General features: G+C 44.6%; 1 protein-coding gene across 2 annotated transcripts in view; it reads left to right on the forward strand.

Annotated features, from left to right (window-relative positions):
- The window catches only part of ssh2a (slingshot protein phosphatase 2a), a 33,903-nt gene extending 14,525 nt beyond the window's left edge, over positions 1-19,378 (forward strand). Inside the window, exons 1-14 of one of the 2 annotated variants that reach the window (XM_080888857.1) lie at positions 2,884-3,421; positions 9,571-9,683; positions 10,046-10,110; positions 10,607-10,728; positions 10,962-11,027; positions 11,157-11,222; positions 11,673-11,867; positions 13,755-13,848; positions 14,842-14,970; positions 15,127-15,173; positions 15,318-15,464; positions 15,577-15,777; positions 15,860-16,736; positions 17,211-19,378. In XM_080888857.1, the coding sequence (XP_080744983.1) occupies positions 3,294-3,421; positions 9,571-9,683; positions 10,046-10,110; positions 10,607-10,728; positions 10,962-11,027; positions 11,157-11,222; positions 11,673-11,867; positions 13,755-13,848; positions 14,842-14,970; positions 15,127-15,173; positions 15,318-15,464; positions 15,577-15,777; positions 15,860-16,736; positions 17,211-18,842 (3,882 nt within the window). In that variant the 5' untranslated portion in view covers positions 2,884-3,293 and the 3' untranslated portion in view covers positions 18,843-19,378. Of the gene's footprint in view, positions 1-2,883; positions 3,422-9,570; positions 9,684-10,045; positions 10,111-10,606; positions 10,729-10,961; positions 11,028-11,156; positions 11,223-11,672; positions 11,868-13,754; positions 13,849-14,841; positions 14,971-15,126; positions 15,174-15,317; positions 15,465-15,576; positions 15,778-15,859; positions 16,737-17,210 lie in introns of those variants that run through there. The other variant, XM_080888858.1, reaches the window with a different exon arrangement.
- The last annotated feature ends 147 nt before the right edge of the window (positions 19,379-19,525 follow it).

Below are 19,525 nucleotides of genomic sequence, written 5' to 3' on the forward strand. Positions count from 1 at the left end.
GCTTTGAAAATATTCTAATAGTTTGTGAACGGATGTGCCAGTCCGATAGCTGGATCAGACATTGGTCTGATAGGCCCAGAAAGTAGGGCTGCTCGATTATGGCAAAAATGATAATCACGATTATTTTCACTGAAATTGAGATCGCGATTATTTGACGATATTTATTTAACCCTTTAAGACCTACTATAGAACCAAGTCCGCCAGAGCTTATATTATTTTTTTTACATGTTGTAGTGCCATTTGTGGGAGCATTTCAAGTTGCTAAATAACTGTTATAGCCCATATTTTAATAATATGTATGCATTAAGTCCATAGTAACTACATTAATTGCAAAAAAGTGCAATAAACTACAAAAAAATTTATATCGTTTTTGTTTTGTTTTTTTTACATATATTTCTACTTGGAGAAATTTAAGAGGTTTATCCCTCAAAACTTTAAATACAAAAAAGTTGCAAAAAATAGTTTACAACAACAGGAAATTTATTTTGAGTGTCTTCATAGTTTTATTTTGGAGATACACCAATTTTTATATACTGCAGGAAAAACAAAAAAAACAATCCTATGATGCAAATTTGCAAAGAAAACAGCAGGTGCATCAAAATAAACTATTTCCAGCAGTGCAATTTGAGTTCTAAGCATCCCAGAAACTATTCAGAAAAGTCAAACATGACCAGTATAGGCTTTTAAGGCCTACAAGTAAAAAACTACATTTCCGCGAAAATGACGTCACTTCCGGTTTCGGCCAGGAAATGGCGGACATGAGACAGTTCGCGCTGACGTCTGTTTCACTGTGGGAAGTGTTACGAACAGCTGATCGGATCGGCAAAGCGTGTTTCTGGAATATTATGTTTTTGTTCCTGCAAGCGCTTTTTATGCAATTTTTGCAAAGCTATATGTGGAAGGAAACCGTGACCGAGGACAAGCTGATGGCATAAGATGTAAGTACAACTCCTCCGGTTTCATATGCAAAACAAATTATTGCGCTAGCTTACACGGTTCGGGTTCTACAGGGATTTAAAAATAGTTACACAAAACGGAGCGTGCTGCTCTGACCGGCTTTAAAGGGTTAACAATGACTTTAGAAAATAATATAAAATAGTGTGCAACACCACTGAAGTTTTTTTTTTTTTTTTTTTTACCTCTCTTTTCAACCAACAGCAGTCACTCTCTCCTCTCCAAATAACTTCTGCTTAGCTTTCCGAGCTTCCCTCGGGTCCTCTTAATCAGCGGTCTCCACCCTTTTTTGCGCCACGGACCGGTTTATGCCCGACAATATTTTCACGGACCGGCCTTTAAGGTGTCGCGGATAAATGAGGGAGGGGCTAATAATCGGCTCTGTCATTTTTAATGATCGTTGAAAGCCCAGATCGTAATCGTGATTAAAATTCGATTAATTGAGCAGCCCTACCAGAAAGTCTTCTCAACTCAGTGATAATGTGCCGCACTATGGTACAGTCAATGCAGTTCAGCAGTGTGAATCTAACAACAGTGGCACAACAGTTTTGTACCTGACACTGGTACACCAACAGCTTCTATTTTTATGTTTACACAAGTTTTGTACTTAACTGCAAAATCTGAAATGAACTGGATTAGGCTAATTTCAGATACTGGATTTCAGATTTTCATGATCTATAAGCCATAATCATAAAATTTAAAACAAAGATTTCACTTAATGTTCAGTGAATATAGAATATATGAACTTTTACCTTTTTGAATTAAATCCCCCCCCCCCCCCTTTTCCCAAATATTCTCATTTTTTAAAGATTCACTAGTACATCCAACAAAGTTTCCAGGTGCTACTGTTACAGGTTAGTCAGTGTTTTCTGCTTTAACAGGATGTAAGAACTACAGGCTGGAAAGTTTGTGATTGCTTAGCCAAAGGTGTATTGTGTAACAGTATTCTTAATAGTGCCCTATTTTCAGACTTCCTACCGATAACTGCACTACTTTGGAAACACTCAAAACAAAAATCCAGCCCTCTGTAAACACAGTATGACTCTTCTCCATTGTGTAGAGGTAGAGGTCATTTACTACAGATGTTTTAGTTTAGAATTTAAGGCACTTGGCACACGTTGGTGTGACTGCAGCAGCAGGGGGGTGCGCTGTGGTTTTACCTTGTTTTTCAGATTGTTTGCAGCTTACATAGGACCCAGCATGCTGGCGCGTCAACTGAACATAAAACTTTAAAAGGCTATAAAATAAACCTTAAGCCTGTGCCCACCTCACAACATGGAGTACCTCAGCTGATACTTTATACCCTCAGACCAGCTTCATGGGAACAGTCACTGCTTACCCAGACTTTCTTGACAAGGCAGGCTCCACTTTACCTAGATACTACAGGCTCACTGCTACAGCAGCTCAGCCCAGATAACTTCAGCCTGTTTCTCATTTATCTGCTCCTTATGTAACCCAGCCACATGGTTTGTGTGTTGGGAGGGAAGTTTGGAGAGGAGACAAGTCTTCACAGTGAGCTGACTGCAGAACCAAAAGCCCATGCGAGTTTTATTCCCTCTATTACATTAGCTTGTTAATGAATAGATCCTCTATTGACCCTGTTGTGCCGGGACAACTAATCAGCTGCTGGGCCTCACTTGACTCTGGCAACTTTAACATACTAGGCTTATTAAATGCACCACTCCGTGTTTAATCTATTATGGATGCGGCATTAAGTAATTCCCAACTTCTAACCAAACACTGAAGCTGTATCTTCAGCCAGTCAAAGCAGCCAAAAACCTGCGGAGTAGAGAACTGGTTTACTTTCAAAAGCGTCGATGCAGAGGTGCTGCTAGTGCCGTCAGTCCCACTTCCCTCTTGCCCTCATTGGCTTCCCCATATTTCCCAAAAACACGTGGCTCCAGCTCCTCCCTGCTATGACTTCTCCAGCAAGAGTTTGACCCAAGTCATACGCCTCAGTACTGTACATGGTAAAGGATATTACCTCTTGTGGCAGGGATGAATATGTTTTTAGAAAACGCTGCGGTGATCCTCTTTTAAAATGGCTTTTGCTTTCTTGGGGAAATACTGGACAGTGATACGCTGCTGACGGGGGCAGGAACACGGCGTGCTAGCTTCAATCTTCCTGCCTTATTTATTGTAACAGAACTACGATTTGGAAACGTCTTATTTTTGTGTGAAATATTTAGAGGAATATTTCCTCACTTTTTGTCGAATCGCGCCGTAAAATCCTCCCACGGAAGACTGTTTGCGATGACTGTGGGAGAGGAGTAAAAGTTCTCCATCGGACTTTAAAAACACCTGCCGCTCTCTGCTCCCTCCGCGCTGCCCTCGACGGCATGACCCTCGGCACGGTGGCCGGTTCCGACTGCTCGTCGCCGGTCAGCTTCTGCTCCTGCTGCGGGGCAAAGATGGTACCCTACTTCAGCGACGACGCGGTGGTGTCAAAAAATGAGATCAACCAGCTGTAAGTTGCACAAGAGTGGCATGCTGTGAACAGTAGTGACAGTGGGCTGTTTCGTATTGAATAAACAATTAGACGACATAGTGTGTGTGTGTGTGTGTGTGTGTGTGAGAGAGAGTGAGACTAAAAACAATAAGTAGGTGGGACTGCGACACAGAGTAAAGCTGCCGTTAAGTAACAGGGTCTCCATTCAAATTTCTCCAGCTCAACTCCAACGTGGAAGTAGACTGTGGGCGTACTGTCTGAAACTCGAGTGTGCTAATAAAGATTTAAAATACACACCAGATTGTCACCATTATTTCATCTTGTAGCAATTTTATCATTTACCACAATACTCGGTGTTCTAGTGAATTGATGCAATATGTGGGTTTTGTAATATCAGGGTTGATGAATGTATTTCCTGGTGACGTATCAGGGTCTTACTCATCACAGTACTCCCTTTTTGACCTTACTAAGACATAAGTGCTCTTCAGCCTGTGTGAATCATCCAACCTGTTTCCAGGTGTGGACATGGAATTAAGCAAGGGATTCCTCTTTAGGTATACTTAGTGGAGAGAAATGGGGGGAAGGAAGGGGTCACCCGATTGCCATAATAAGAGATTTATGTGGCAGGGGGCATGTTGGTATTTAGTATCATGACTGAAATAGAAATAAGAGCTTTTGAGGAAGATGAGTTAAATAAAGTGGAGAAAGAAGAAACTGTAAATAATTTTTTTGTTTTCTTTACTTTTGGCTATAATATGTGACAAGTTAAACTTTTATGTTTGAGGACAGTGGCTTAATGTGTCTTAATATTATTAAGGAAAAGACTCAAACTGACCCGTATCCACCTGGATCCTGACAGTTAATTTAAGCAATAAGCATCTGAATGTGACTTTTAAAATAATCCCAAACAGTTAGGACTGTTGTGTGTCTGGTAAACCAATAATAGTACTGCACAACTGGCTGCTCATCAGAATTTTTTATAAGCTGTCCATATATCCTGTTCTGTATTAGAACTAATGCCCTTTGTTGAGATGTCAGTGATGGATGATTACTTTATCATCCAGTGGTCTTATCTGTTATCTCTCTGTGCCTGCAGACATCAAGGCAAAGTTGGGTGAAGGCTTGGTTTTGCCTGAGAGATGTAAAAGGATTTAGCTGACTTGTACATGTGGTGAAGACGAGTCTGCTCTTCAGGACAGATCAAAGGCCTACTGTGTTCCAGTATTTCTAAACTCATGTGGTGCTGTCTCAGATAATCTCAACAAATTTGGGGAAGAGGGGGAAAAAGAAAATCAATGCAAAACTTCTTCAAAACTACTTAAACTAGATTAAAAGCTTATGTAATCAGCATTAACCAATTTGTATTTAGTTCCAGTGTCGGGCTGTTTTCATGGAGTCAGCGAGCGCATGAGAACGGGCCCTCTATTATGGTTTTCAGGAAAGTCAAGGGCAAAGTGTGTGTCTTGATTGCATTGTTTTTTAGTTGGTTTACACGTGAAAGTGTAGCAAAGTTATTGAGTAAACTGAACGTTTAGCTTTTATTAGAGCTGCACCCACTCGTTAAGGAAATAGTTTTTCTTTCTTTCTTTTTTTTCTGTGAGTTTGCACAAGGTTGGTTTATGGGAAGAAGTTACTCTGAGACAGGCACACAGTGCTTACTGGCAGTCGCGTGTCTGGTAAACAGCAGCAGATGTGGGAATCTTTCTGACTTCCTGGCTTTGTTTGAAATACAGCATGATGCTAGTGGCTTGTTGTGATCAGCAGTTTTTTGTAGTGCCCAAAGATGGTTTCGAGCCCTTATCACGACACAGGGGACGTGCTTTCATTTTTTTCTGTTTGTGTGCACACATACATGTCTGTTTATGTCAGACAAATGCTGATTTTTAACCAGGTTTCTGCACGTAATTACAGGCTTTGAGGCTGTCACTGGACTTTAAATGTTGCCTGAGGATAAACGACACCTGGAACACTGTTGTTGTGCCATCAGTTTTTAAAAGATACTGGTAAACCCTCTCCTCCACTTTTATCCGTGTTTGTGTTTTGTACACATTGTCCAAAGCAAACGGATGGGACTGAAACGTGACAAAGATGTTTTGTTTGAGCGTTTGCAGAAGAGACTATCAGCTGAACAGTGATACAGGCACCTGGTTATAGGTCCTTACCTGGGCTGTGTGGGCGATTTGCCTTTAACGTTAAGTAGGTTTCTCGAAGTTTGTATAATTAGCTTAAGTAAATCGCCTGATATCAGACAAAACAGATGATTCTGTTTGTTGCCAAGTTTCTATTAGTGCTTAATTGTGTCCAGGTACAACCACTGCTCATCTATATTTTGCCTCGGCCACATTAAAAAAAGATTTCTTTCTGTAACTGTAAGTGTAAAATGTAGTCCGGATCCTTCTGAGAATAGCCTCGAGTGCCTGACTCAGGTATGTTCATTTCCAGCACTCATACCTTTGTCTATCAGATTACCAAAGAAACAGTAGTGAAACTTGTGGTACTTAATTGCACGCTTGCAGAAGCCAGGGGAAAAGGGCAGCAAGCCGACTGTACTAGCAAAACAAAAGTCTATGTTTAGTTTGACCCGAATTTTGTCTCTTCATCGGTCCTGACCTCTTCTGCTCCAGAGGCCCTCATCTGCTATTTGAGTTTCCATGTTTGTCCAACAGTCTGTTTAGCATTGAGCAGACTTTGTGGAAATGCACTTTGATTAAAATTACAATCAAAAACATGTAACCTCTTGAGATTTCGTGTGACACGGGCCTTCAGCCAGACTTGAATGAGGACGTTGAGGTTTGTGGGTCTGCTAGCTCACCGTGACACTACACGAACATAACTTCTCCCTTTGGTCTTCTGTCTGTCATTTTTTTTCTGCATGTTCATGGCTTATGCTTCCAGGCATCAGGGCCCACGTGCACCTGCAGACATGTGAACACACATAAACATACACAGCAGCTAATTCCCTGCCTTTCTCATGGGCTGTATCCGTCTCTGTTGTAAACTCCTAAAGCCTTAGGAGGACCTGCCCTCCACAGAGCAGACCCTATATTTATCCCACTCTCCTCCTGGGAGTGACTAATATGGGCACAGGCTGGAGGAGGGGGTCAGTCAGCTATCTGCCCACTATGTGGAGTGGTCCTTACATAGTGATGATTGTGTCTGTGGCTGTTGCCCTAACATGTACCTACAGCTTTGCTTTAGCCCAAAAGCCTGGGATGGCTTAATGCCAAAAGATGACCCACCCTGCTCTCAGCTACACGCTCTGACCGGGTCTTCTTTCTTTACCTCCCATCTTTCACAGTCCACTTGGCTCTGTGGAGCCCAATTTAACTGAACTCGTTGCCCTCTTTCCATTTCCCCCTTTGCTGTGTCCTCATGTTTGTAGAGCGCTGGCCTTTAAATCAGCCTGAAAGTGCATATTTTCAACTGTCTTGGCAATTTCTTATCTTTCTCTCATACACTCCTACAGACTGCAGTGTTATCGGTCTGACGGTGCCATATCACATTACTAATTTATCATTTAAAATGAGTTCGGCTTAAAGGCAGCTGCATAACATGAGTTGACCATTCTAATTTAATGAGAGGCTTGAAGTGATTCAAAGATTTACCCATTAGATTCAAAGCAGATGTGTGTGATGGTGCAGAAATTAAGAATTATGTCCCTAATGACTCTATAGTGTGCCCTATTAATTAATGAATTGAAAATTTTGTCTATAAAATATCAGAAATCAAGAAAAATGTCCAGATAAAACTGTTCACAGCTCAAGGACATTAATCTTGTTTAGTAAAATGTCAAATTAGAGAAGCTTGAACTGGTGAATGCTCATTATTTATTTATTTGTTTATTTCCAAAAACTCTTCTTTTTAAACAAAATAATCAATCTCTTGATCATTCGATGCAACCCTGGTGAGATTCCTCTGGGTGATGATATTCTGTGCTTCTAACTGGCTTTACTCGTTTGTATTCATCCAGCACTAGCCTGAGTACAGTATTACAGCAGCACACGCAAGCTTCAGTGTGAACCCTCTGCAGCGTCAAAGAGAAGCTTCTATGTACAGTTCATCGACTGCTGAGACTTTTAAAGGACTACTGTATTTTTAGAAGCTGTATATGAGTCATTCACAGCCCCCCACCTTTCAAAGCATGGGGCTTACATTACTCTCTCTGTGTGTCTGTGCGCAGGAATACAAGTGCGCGTTTGCTCGCACGCGCGTGACCCTCCACACCAGGTTCTCGGGAAGAGTAGCAGTGTTGCATTACATGACATTGTACAGTAGCGCTGCTGTACACAGTCATTTCCAAGTACAGCACAGCACATAGGAAACTCACAAGTGTAAGAGGGGCATGATGCAGCAGGAACTGAGGAGAATGACAGAAACTTAAAAGTAGGACAAAGTTGTGTGAAATGCAGAAAACAGAAAAAAAGAGGGGGGGGGGGGGGAGTAAGAGGAAACAGCTGGTTCAAGGGTGGGTGGGTTATGGGAAATGAGCCCAGCACAAGTCAGTCTTTTTTTGTTTTTTTCCTCTGCGTTGTCTCCTGATTCTCCATATCTATGGTCTCAGCAAAACTCAGGAAGGTCAGTTGGATGGCGGGGAGGATAGAGAGATGAAGTTACAGACAAGAGGGGGGATGACAGGAAGACTAAATGACAGACAGCACTGGACTTTTTTTGCTGTTTTGAGTGTGAAACTGTAGAACTTGATGAACTCCAAGTTGGGTTCATTGAGTGTAAGCCTGCTGCTAAAGCTAAAATATGCTCGCGGCACACTAGGGTAGCATCAAAATAAACATATCAGTCAAATACCTGATTGTTTGACCTCAGAGATTTGATGTCATCACCTCACATTCATTAATCCCAGTGATCTTTATTGCGTCAGTTCCTTGTTTTAGCTGCCAGCTAAAAGCCGCCCTTGTTTTGAGCAGAACAGGTTGGACGACTGCTTGGAAGAGTGTTTCCTCTACTAACTATTTGTATCTGCAGTGGTTTTGTTTTTTTTCTATTTCTTTTTTGAACTGATGTTTATTTACTGCATCTTTTAAAAAAAGTCAGAAAAGGATCTTCCTTAAGAATGTGTTTAACTTTTAAGACTCACGTTTTGCTGATTAGGATCATTGTGGCTGCACGCACATCTGTTTCTACACCGGCTGCATTCTTGCCAGCTTGACTTGTGGTGTCATTTTTGGCAAAACCTGCAAAGTGAATACAGCCGATGTGTTTTTGTTATAATGATGCATTTCTCCTTGGGCTGGAAGAGTTACTTAATTATATATTAATTATATTTGTTAAGAGCATAATTTTCATAGCAGCAGTACTTTTCTTTTTTCTTTTCTTTCTCTCTGTATCCACTCATGAAACACTAGCAGCCGAGCGCCCGGCTGGCCAAGTGGTAGACTTCTCGCTTAGCATCATTAAAGTTATGCTTTAATGATCGCATGGTTATCATTAGCTGCTGCAGGAGTAGATGTTTTAACTTGTTTTCTAGCTATCTTGTGAGGTTAGTGTACCTCCGTACACTAAACATACACCTGGTCAATCATACATGCAAGCACGACACTTTAACTGGTATCCAGTTAAAACATTGGCCTCAGTTTATAATGCATCTTCCTCCTCAATGCAGTGACCTCAGTCACAGTTAATAAGATTAAGTGTCTCAAAGGGAGCAAAAAGCCCGTTTAACTAGGCCTGCTTTGGATTGAAGTATTGTGCGCTGGCCAACTCTTATCGCAGCTAAAACATTGTGTAGGAGGGGGACTCGTTCCATCTTCCCTCTCGGACCCCCGGTCCCCCTCAGTTCCCCCTATCCCTCCCTCCTGGCAGCTGTTAGTGTGAGTAAGTCTTGTGTGTGTAATCCAGCTGTGTGGAGGACCAGAGAACATTGTGTTCTGAGTTCACATCGGGGCTTGGATGTTGTTTTGTTCGCATCGGTCTGTGAGCTCTGATCTGGGGAGCCTGCAGACCAGAGGCGAGCTGAATGGGGCATTGTGACGGCGACACAAGGGCACGACAACGCTCTACTAGTCCGTGTCCCCGTCTTGTGCCTGTTATGGGCATCCGGGGTCGGCATGTGGAAGGAAGCGATTTCAAATTAAGTTACGCAAAAAAATACCAGTTATGATTAGATTGCTTTTTAGGCTTCTATTCATGCTTCATTTTCTCTTCTCTTCCAGTATCAGTGAGAGCTTCCTCACAGTTAAAGGTGCAGCCCTCTTCCTTCCCAGGGGTAACAGTCCCACGCAGAACTCCGCACCTCGAATCAGCCAGCGCAGGAACAAACACACAGGTAAACCCTCATACTTACAGCGCCCACACAAACAGCAGCTGCACCATCTCCCAAAACTTCCTCTTACTCCCTTTTTCACCCCAAACCTCACAAATGAACTCTGTGGAAAAACTTGAGATTAAAGAGCACAGTATGTCTTCAAATGGACATTCCTCTACAGCATCATGGGTCACGGCTGGCGTTAATTTCTGTCAAGCTGTTTCACAACAGAGCAGATAAGCTCAGCAGTGGTGAGCTTGTTTGCTGGATAGGAAAAAAAACCCCCAAAAACATCTTAATAAGTCACAGACAAAACGGATCCACACGGGAAATGACACTTTCTATCTGATGTCGTCTCATACTTTGAAAATGTTTTTGTCCAGGTGACCTCCAGAAGCATCTTCAGACCATGTTCACTGTGCTGCGCCCAGAAGACACAATCAGACTGGTTAGTAACAAGCACACATAAATAAATATAATTACAAAGGTCAGTTGTGTGTGGTCCTGTGATCAGAGAGCATATTCCAGAGCATCTGATTAAGGTCTTAAGAACTGAAACATGGATTGACTTTTGAAAACATAAACAGTTATGAGGCAAAGGAAGTCTCAGCTCTTCCAGCTGTGCCAACAACAACACCCTCACATGAACCTTGCAGAACTCTAAGTGTACTATAAGTGTGCTCGCCTTTCCCCTGATGTCCCTGCTGCATGTTTAATGAAAAGGGCTTATGAGAGAGGGATTTTTAAAAAAAGGACTGGTTAAAACCACCTTAGGTTGTCCCTGCATATCTCATATTCACTATCCAGAGTTTTAAATGCCAGTCTTGTGGTATAAAGTATCTATAGGCCCTTGAATGATAAAGGGTTGATTTCCAGGGCTGTAAAGAGTCAAAGACATTACACAGGTGATTCTACAGTTTGCCCCTGTCCTTCTTTTCTTGCAGGCTGTGCGTCTGGAGAGCGCCTGCCCTCAGGTAACCCGCTACATGGTGGTGGTTTCCACCAATGGTAGACAGGACACAGAGGAGAGCATCGTGCTCGGCATGGACTTTGTCTCCTCTGATAGGTACACCTTCTCTGTCTTATTGTAGTTTTATAATAACTCAAGAATTTATGTTTTTGCTATGCAGATTTCTTTTTTCTTCTTGAATTGGATCGTCCTCATACTGTAACTGTGGTGTAGTTGACACAGTCAGAGAAATTCAATAAATCAGTGAAAGTTTTTTCAGCTAAAGGATAAAGTAAGCAAACCAGTGCATCTTGTTTCACTGTCTTTACCTTGTCGATCTTCTCTGGCAGCTGCTGCACGGTGGGTCTGGTTCTCCCTCTCTGGAGCGACACTATGATCCACTTGGATGGAGATGGGTAAGACGCCACACCTACTCCCTGCTTCCTCTTACTGCTCCCTGGGGCAGCTGCCCGACTGCTCTGATGACTTTGTTTACTTGTTTGTGAGCTTTGTGTTTTCTAACCTGTCTCTTTGCATCTCCACAGTGGCTTTAGTGTGTCGACAGTCAACAGGGTTCACGTCTTCAAACCAGTGTCTGTCCAGGCCATGTGGTGAGCAACCTTTATTTATTCCACCAGAATGACAGCCGTGTGAAGCTGTTGGCCTGCAAACAATGTGTCCATTGTGCTCCACCCTTAACTTTGAACTCCAGACTGTTTTTTCCTCACTTTTTCTTATCTTTTCATTTGTTGTCTTATCATGTTTTTGCTTTCAATCCCTCTCACGTGTCAGAACCGCCTCTTCATATCTTTATTTTGTTGTCCCCGACTGACTTCCTCCTTTGAGTATGATCGTGTTATGCCTCTTTATAGCTTCAACCTATGCCCTGTTGTTTAGTTCTCACATGTTTTTATTCATTCTTCACACATCCATCCTTTTTATTTTCACTCTCACATAACTTTTACTCTTTATAAGTCCAAATTCCTTTCTGCACTTTTCATTCCTCCCAGTGACATTTGCTCATGTGAAAAATCTCCTTGCTTTCAACTGTCTGCCCTCAGGTCAGCCCTCCAGTCGCTCCACAAAGCTTGCGAGGTGGCTCGCTGCCACAACTACTACCCAGGCAGCCTGTTCCTGACCTGGGTCAGCTACTACCAGAGCAGAGTCTCATCCAGCCAGTTGTGTATCAACGAATGGAACGCCATGCAGGATGTCGAATCGCACCGTGCCAATTCACCCGTCCTCTTCACAGACCTGTGAGTAGATTAGGATGGCCACATTAAGGAAAGGGTTTTTCAGAGAAGCACTGCAAACCACTTTGAGAATTGTGTGGCATAAACCCTGCGCCTGATGTGCACACATGCACATGACATAGACTAGAGGGTAAACACGCTGCTCCCCAGAAATTCACAGCAGTAACTGCTCACACAGTCGTACACAGTTTCATCACAAATTCACCTTCACCGTGGCTGTTTCTGTGAAAAGTAAAAAATATGTTGCAGTCGCATCTTCCTAACAGCATTGCCTAACAAGCATAACAAGTGTTGCTACATCCCCAAACTAAAATATTGCAGTCTGCAGATCCATGGACTCTGGAATGAGGCCACGTGCCCTCTCTAACCTTCCAGGAGAGGCAAAAACAACAGACCAAAACAAAAGCCTGAAGCGCTGATGTTTACAAAGGTGCCTAATCATTAACGTGTTCACAACATGATGAATAACGCTGCCTTATCAACATATTTACATGGAAACATAATAAAATACAAGCAGTGACTTCAATAGATTTGTCTTCACTGATACCAGGGAAATTCCCCTCCCTGCTCCTTCGTCACATGCTCTGCTACCTATTTAGACTGTCTGCCTCTCTCCCCTCACGCACACACACACACACTCTCTCTTTGGGGGTCTTCTGGAGTCTAAAATAGCCAAGGCTTTAGCTGTCTTGATTTACTTATGGAAAAGTAGAGTCCAGATAAACTCATAGGTAAGTAGAGTCGCAGAAAAACAGACAGGAGCAGGTGGTGAGCACAAAGACGGGGGCTACTTGAGGAAATAATGAGGAACAGTTCGGGCAGAAAAAAAGCCACTTCAAACCATACGTTTAAACACTTCGCACACACAGACACGCACAGTCTCTCTCGGAATGATTTGGCTCTGCCCCTTACAGCCAAACACAGAAAGTTCCTGTTGGTTTTCCCGGACAGGGAGGCTGCTAAAGCCTCGTGACATGTCAGTGTTTGTTGACATGGCTTTCCCCCGCCCCAACACTAAAAATAATCTTATCTACCTGCAAGCAATTCAGGGAAGCTGCGTAAAATTTCCATTATTCATTTACTCATTAGCTCCGGTCCTTATGTCGTCATTTGCCCTCGTGTAGTCTGTGTTTTTGCCTGACTAGGCTTCCCTCCCTCAGGCCGTCTGCAGACAAGTGGAGGCTTGTTGTGAGGTAAAAGTGTTACTGCATGTCAGTAAATAACCCGTGTCAGTTTTTGTTGTTGTTGTTTTCTCACTCAACCCTCGTTCCACTCAACTCGTTCTCATGAGGTCAGGGAAATGTTCAGGGTTGAGCTAAACAAGCCCCCCTCCTACCTCATTTCCAACACAGATGATGCTTTCATCTGTGCAGTGTCACACACCTGTGGTCACTGTACTTCCCCTTTTTGTAGCTGCTGACCCACACTGCTGTGTGCTGATGTCCGGAATCAGTTTGAAGCAAAAAACAAAAGAAAAAATGTTAGAAGAAGTCGTTCACAGACAAACTGAGCTCTTCTCTCCAGAGAGGCAATTAGGCCACTTGTTGGTATCGTCGGTGTGACGTCGGAAAGGCCCCCAGCCAGAACACTTAGGAACACAGCGCGGCACAACAAGAAGCAGATCCTACAAGGGGACTTTGTCTAATTCTGAGAAACTGGAGAGGGGAACAGAAAATCTGAGAGCACAAACTCAAACGGGAGCACAAAACAAAGCCGTAGTTCTCTGGTGGAAGTAATGTCATTGAGACTTGCGTAAAAGTGAACATGAATGTAATGCAGCTGTGAAGGTGGCTCTCTTCAAAGTGAATTTTTTTATTTATTTATTTTTTTTACTTTGGCCAAGTGTTAAAGTTGTTTTTAAATGGAGGTCTTTGTGTGTTTTATGTGCAGGCCCACAGAAAGGGAGCGCACAGAACGGCTGATCAAGACGCGCCTCAGAGAGATAATGATGCAGAAGGACCTGGAGAACGTCACCTCAAAGGAGGTGAGGGGACAGTGAAATTTACATTTGGTGCTTAGATGTAGGTGTTAACTATAGACTGCACATTAAAGGTGGATATAGTCACCATGACATCTCTCATGGCTTGTGAAGTGAACAGATGGCCTTGTGTAGATGGCCTCCTTCTCTCCTCTTTCAAACCAGCTGTCTACACAACGTAAACATTGGCGTCCTCAGTCATGTGTCATTTGTCCGTTTTCAATTTAATTAAGTTTTATTTATATAGCAACCAATCACAACAACAGTCGCCTCAAGGCTCTTTATATTTTAAGGTGGACCCTACAGTAATACATACAGAGAAAAACTAACAATCATATGACCCCCAATGAGCAAGCACTTTGGCAACAGTGGGAAGAAAAAACTCCCTTTTAACAGGAAGAAACTTCCGGCAGAACCAGGCTCGGGGAGGGGCGGGGCCATCTGCTGCGACCGGATGGCGAGTGAGGGGAGAAAGACAGGATAAAAGGACATACTGTAGAAGAGAGAGGATTCAGGGTCACCTGAATCCTAACCACCTAACCAATTGCTTTAGCAAAAAGGAACGTTTTAAGCCTAATCTTAAAAGTAGAGATGGTGTCTGTCTCCCAAATCCAAACTGGAAACTGGTTTCAGGAGAGGGGCCTTTCTGTGCAAAGTAACTTAAATTTAAATTAGAATTGAAACTAGACACTGGGGCTATACACTCATCACTAAAGTGTTTACAGAGGTCATAAATCAAGAGCGACAGGGTCATTTTCTGAAAAGCTTGATTCAGACTTCCTTTTGCAGCCCAGATGTCTCCTCACGATGGTCGTGAGAAAGAATGCATGTTTACGCCACTGGCTTCACTTTTCAGACGCAGAGGCTGCAGTCATCTTTTATGTACAGTCTGTGGTTTTATTACTTGTAAAGATGTACTTATGCCCTGATTTTCTGCGTTTCCCTGCTGCTGTTATCAGCTGTCATCAGACCATTTATTGTTTGCCTGAACTTTCACAGATCCGAACAGAGCTGGAGATCCAGATGGTGTGCAACCTGAGGGAGTTTAAAGAGTTCATAGACAATGAGATGATTGTGATCCTGGGACAGATGGACAGCCCCACGGAAATATTTGATCACGTCTTCCTGGTGAGACAATTGGGCTTTGATTCCATTAGCCTGTGAAGGTTTGTCATGTCAGACTTGAGGTTCAGTAAAAAGCTGCATCTAACCTTGTTTTGTCTTTCTAATTGTAAATAAAAACTTAGCGCGTGCTGTTAATGACTGGACCTGTGTTGTTTATAGGGTTCAGAGTGGAACGCTTCTAACCTGGAGGAGCTGCAGAACAGTGGGTAAGAGATCAGTCACTTAAGCTAAGATTAAAATTGATGTATTAAATAAATTTTCTCGTTAAAGTCGATTGAAACGAGTAGCTCGTTTATCATCGTCACATCCATGAGATCACACTGACACGCCTCCTCCCGTCTCTCCTCCAGAGTGCGCTACATCCTGAATGTGACCCGGGAAATCGACAACTTTTTTCCAGGAATGTTTGAATACCACAACATCAGAGTGTACGACGAGGAGGCCACCAACCTGTTGGAGTACTGGAACGACACGTACAAGTTCATCACCAAAGCCAAGTAGGCTTCTACACACACACACACACACACACACACACACACACACAGTTTAAGCTCCTCTTTCTCACTAGTTCATGTGCTTCAACCCTGCCTCTTTCCCTTCCCACTTTAGGAAAGCCGGTGCCAAGTGTCTGGTTCACTGTAAGATGGGCGTGAGCCGCTCTGCTTCCACAGTGATAGCCTACGCTATGAAGGAGTATGGCTGGAACCTGGACACCGCCTTTGACTATGTGAAGGAAAGACGGGCCGTCACCAAGCCGAACCCTTCCTTCATGAAGCAGCTGGAGGAGTATCAGGGAATTCTGCTGGCAAGGTGTGCTCTCATGCAGAAACATGTACAGTTCCTTAGAAGGAATTTGGAGCTAACGAACTCTTCTCTCCCTCTTGTTCTTCAGCAAACAGAGGCATAATAAGCTATGGCGTTCCCACAGTGACAGCGACCTATCAGATCGCCTGGACTCGAAGCCTTCATCTCCCTCCTTGAACCGCGCTGACTCTCACAATAACAACACCTCCTCCCCGTCTGTGCATCACTTCCTGGGTGTGGCCGTGCTGCAGGCGCTCTACCCCGAGCCCGAAGACTCGCACGCGCTCTCCAACGGAGTGTGTGACTCGCTGGTTCAGGAGGTCAGATCAGATTGCGCAGACCCCCGCCTGCTTCCCCTCCCCAGACCCCGAGCAGCCACCGTGGTCCCAGAGGAAAAGCAGGGCAGCTCGGCGAGCGTGGCCATCACTGTGCCCGTCGCTCTTCCACTTCCACCACCATCGCTCCACATCCTACCTCCCACCCCTGAACTGCAGCGCGCTCACAGGGACACTCCCACACATCTGTCCTGCTCAGTGGGCAAACCAGAGGAGCTGTTCCTCATCTTACCCGACAGAAGCAGTTCAGAGGAAGTCTCTCCTCTCACTCTGGGATCCACTGACTCGGACATGATCAACCAATCATTGTCTGATTTAACGAACAACAGCCACACTCCGCTCAGCCCTGCGACTCCCACTTCCTCGCCTCCGATCTCGGCTTTCGCTCCCAGCGACGACAACAACAACAACCCGAGCGAGTTGGATACCCGCGGTGAGGCAGACGGGTCATCGACCCACAGCACGGACAGCATCGACTTCTTCAGCGCCCGGGAGAAGTTTCTGGGGCTGGCCAAAGATGGCCGACATCGGACGCTTTCAGAGCAGGCACAGCAAAGGACGTCTCTGTCAACTGACAGAGAAACAGAGGTCAGCGAAGACGAGGAGGAGCAGAGGAATGAGATGAGTCAGGTAAGGTTTCATTCAGCTGCTTCTTTCTGTTCATTTTTATTTATTTATTTTTTTTAATAGCATCTCAGTTGTACGACCACTTTTCAGAGTGACCTTTGTCATCATCATCAGCTGTAAAGAGAAAAATTTAAAAATTCCGGTCAAATCCTTTGATTTAGGAGATTTAAATGAACTTTGAATAGTATCCACGGTTTTATTTTAAAGTTTTAATCAGAGGGAAGTAAACTGGAATCTGAGTGAATGTGAGGACTGTGTGGTAGCAGATAGATTGAGCTGATCACAGTGACACCTGCTGGACAATGAGAGAATAATCAAGACCAAACCTCCTCCTATAACGAGTTGTCAGTAGTATTATGTGGATTATAAAAGAGTGTAAACTGGTGTAAACAGGACTGAGCTAATAAGTCATTGCTTGGAATAAAAGCCTCACAATGGCTGTGCTAATAAAGTCTGTATCCTCTCTTTGTCTCTCAGGAGTCTGATGACAGCTCTGACAAAACCAGTCCTGACCGGATTCATCACACTCACCACGACAACGGAATATCAGTCCGCCATATTGTCACTGAGATCGAAGCCATATCACACCCCGCCGCATCTCTTCAGACTCCTTCCTCCTCCTCATCTTCTCCACTCCCTCCATCCTCTCACAGTCCTCAGGTCATCCGACCGGAACATCAGGAAGAGGGGGAGTCTTCTGAAGTCACGCACACCTCTTCGACTCCACCTTCACACCCCCAGCCTCCCACCACACTGTTGTGCGACTGGCCGGCGGGCTCCGTGCGGCGGGCCACCAAGCAGCTGGAGCAGAAGCTGAAGCAGGAACTGGAGATGGTGGCATGTCAGCGGTCTCCGCTGCATTCGCCCAGCAGCGAACAACCTCCTGTCATACTGTCCGTATCCTCCGAACACGTGCTGCTCCACTCCCCCATGCATGCTGCAGAACAAAGGATCACTCAGGGAGAGAACATGGCTGTTTCTGCTAATGCTACGTCCAAAGATGAAGAGAAGCACACGGGGTCACACAAAAGACCCGATTTCTCAGGCACAAGCGACCTCCAAGACGTTTCATGTTCCCCAAAGTCAGATATCAGCCAAGTCTCTGGTGCTATACCTGTCAGTGTGCACACATCCACAGATAGCCACACAGTGACATCATCACTGGCCTCTGCTGAGCAGTTATCAGCATCATCTCAAGATACCTCAGCCCAGTCTCTCAGACGGGGCCAGCTCCATAGCCAAAACCTGCAGGACTGTTCGAACCTAATGACTCTGGATGGCGTGACGCTGCAGGAGTCGGACACGGATGAAAGCTCTCGGGTCAGGCAAGAGGGCTGCGGCCCCGTCTGCGCTGCCCAGAAGAGGCTGGCCCGAGGCAGCCAGGAGCTGGAGAAGATTCAGCAGACGCTGAGAGAGCTGCAGGCTTTTCTTCACGAGGGCATCACCCTCGAGACGGCAGACAGTCGAGGACAAGAACTGGGGCAGCCTCAGGGGCCAAGAGACGCCATGGACACAGACCCAGAAAGTTATAAAGGGGTGAGTTTTGAAGAGAGCCCTCCAGCTCTGAAAGTGGGGCAGCAGCTCCTAGAGAAGCAGGAGCAGAGGAGTTTGTTGGAGCCAACAGAGTGGCACAGAGCCACAGAGCTAGAGGCGCGCATCCGCCAGGCGGGGCTCACCCCCCCGTCTCTCATGAAGAGATCGGCCTCCTTGGCTAAACTGGACTGTCTGGAGCTGTCGGCTCATGACCTCAGCAGCTTGGACCTGAGGACGCACAACAGAGCAACACTGTCGCACTCGCCTGACTCGCCCTCGTCGCCCCAGTCTCACCCGGACGACACATGGAAGAAGCAGAAAGTGCTGGCTCAGAGGCCGTGCTCTGAAAGAACAGGTTCGTGCAGTGATGACACATCCCCTCCACCCCTCGGCCTCTCCCCCTCCACCAGAGGGGAAAGAGGAGAACGGGAGGAGTCAGAGAACAGCAGCAGTAGCAACAGCACGGTCCCTGCATCCCGTCAGCCGGGGAGAGGACACTCGTCAAGACGTTCTCGCAAAGCTTCCGCTGAGAAGAAGCAGCAGCGAGCCGTCACTCTGCTATACAACACCATGTAACCTCAGATCAGCAAGACTGGAACACATGCGACTGAAGCTGCGCTTATGTGTGTGAAAGAGACCGCATGATGTGTATGAATGTCAGCTGTAACCCCCTGTGTGTGTTCTCCGGTGTTATGTGTATAGTATGCAAGACATGAATGATAAGCATATATTTGCATGGAAACCACTGGATGTTTGTATGAACTGGAGTTCAGGTTCGTCTGTACAGTGTCATGAATGTCCAAACTAAGACTGAACGGTGCTCATGCACTCATTTATATCAGTGTCCCCTTTTTTTTTTTTTTTAAGTGTGACCCTCGCTGCCTGTTCAGAGTTTCTAAAACTCCAACCAGAGGGGCTTTTGTTTCTCAAACCATGCACTTTACTGTTTAGATGACTCTTTTTCTTTTTAAAAAAAATTTGAGACATGTTTCTTACCCCGGGGAGGATTGTTGTTTTGCACTGTTCTCAGTAGACTTGTCTCTGTGGTTTTGTTTTCAAAGCTGGCAGACATGTCTTTATTCAGATTTTTAATTAAACCAGGACAAAGCTGATATGTTGTTTTTGTTTTTTATTATTATTATTATTATTACTTAATTGCTTTAGCAGTAAATAAAGGTGGTGAGTTTGTTTTAACGGTAGTGACTCCTTAGTTTTTCTGTTTTTAGCCACTCCCATGTAAGGCAAAGAAATGAGGCCAG

Source organism: Rhamphochromis sp. 'chilingali' (genome assembly GCF_963969265.1).
Source record: "Rhamphochromis sp. 'chilingali' genome assembly, chromosome: 8".
In the NCBI taxonomy this organism is placed as follows: domain Eukaryota; kingdom Metazoa; phylum Chordata; class Actinopteri; order Cichliformes; family Cichlidae; genus Rhamphochromis; species Rhamphochromis sp. 'chilingali'.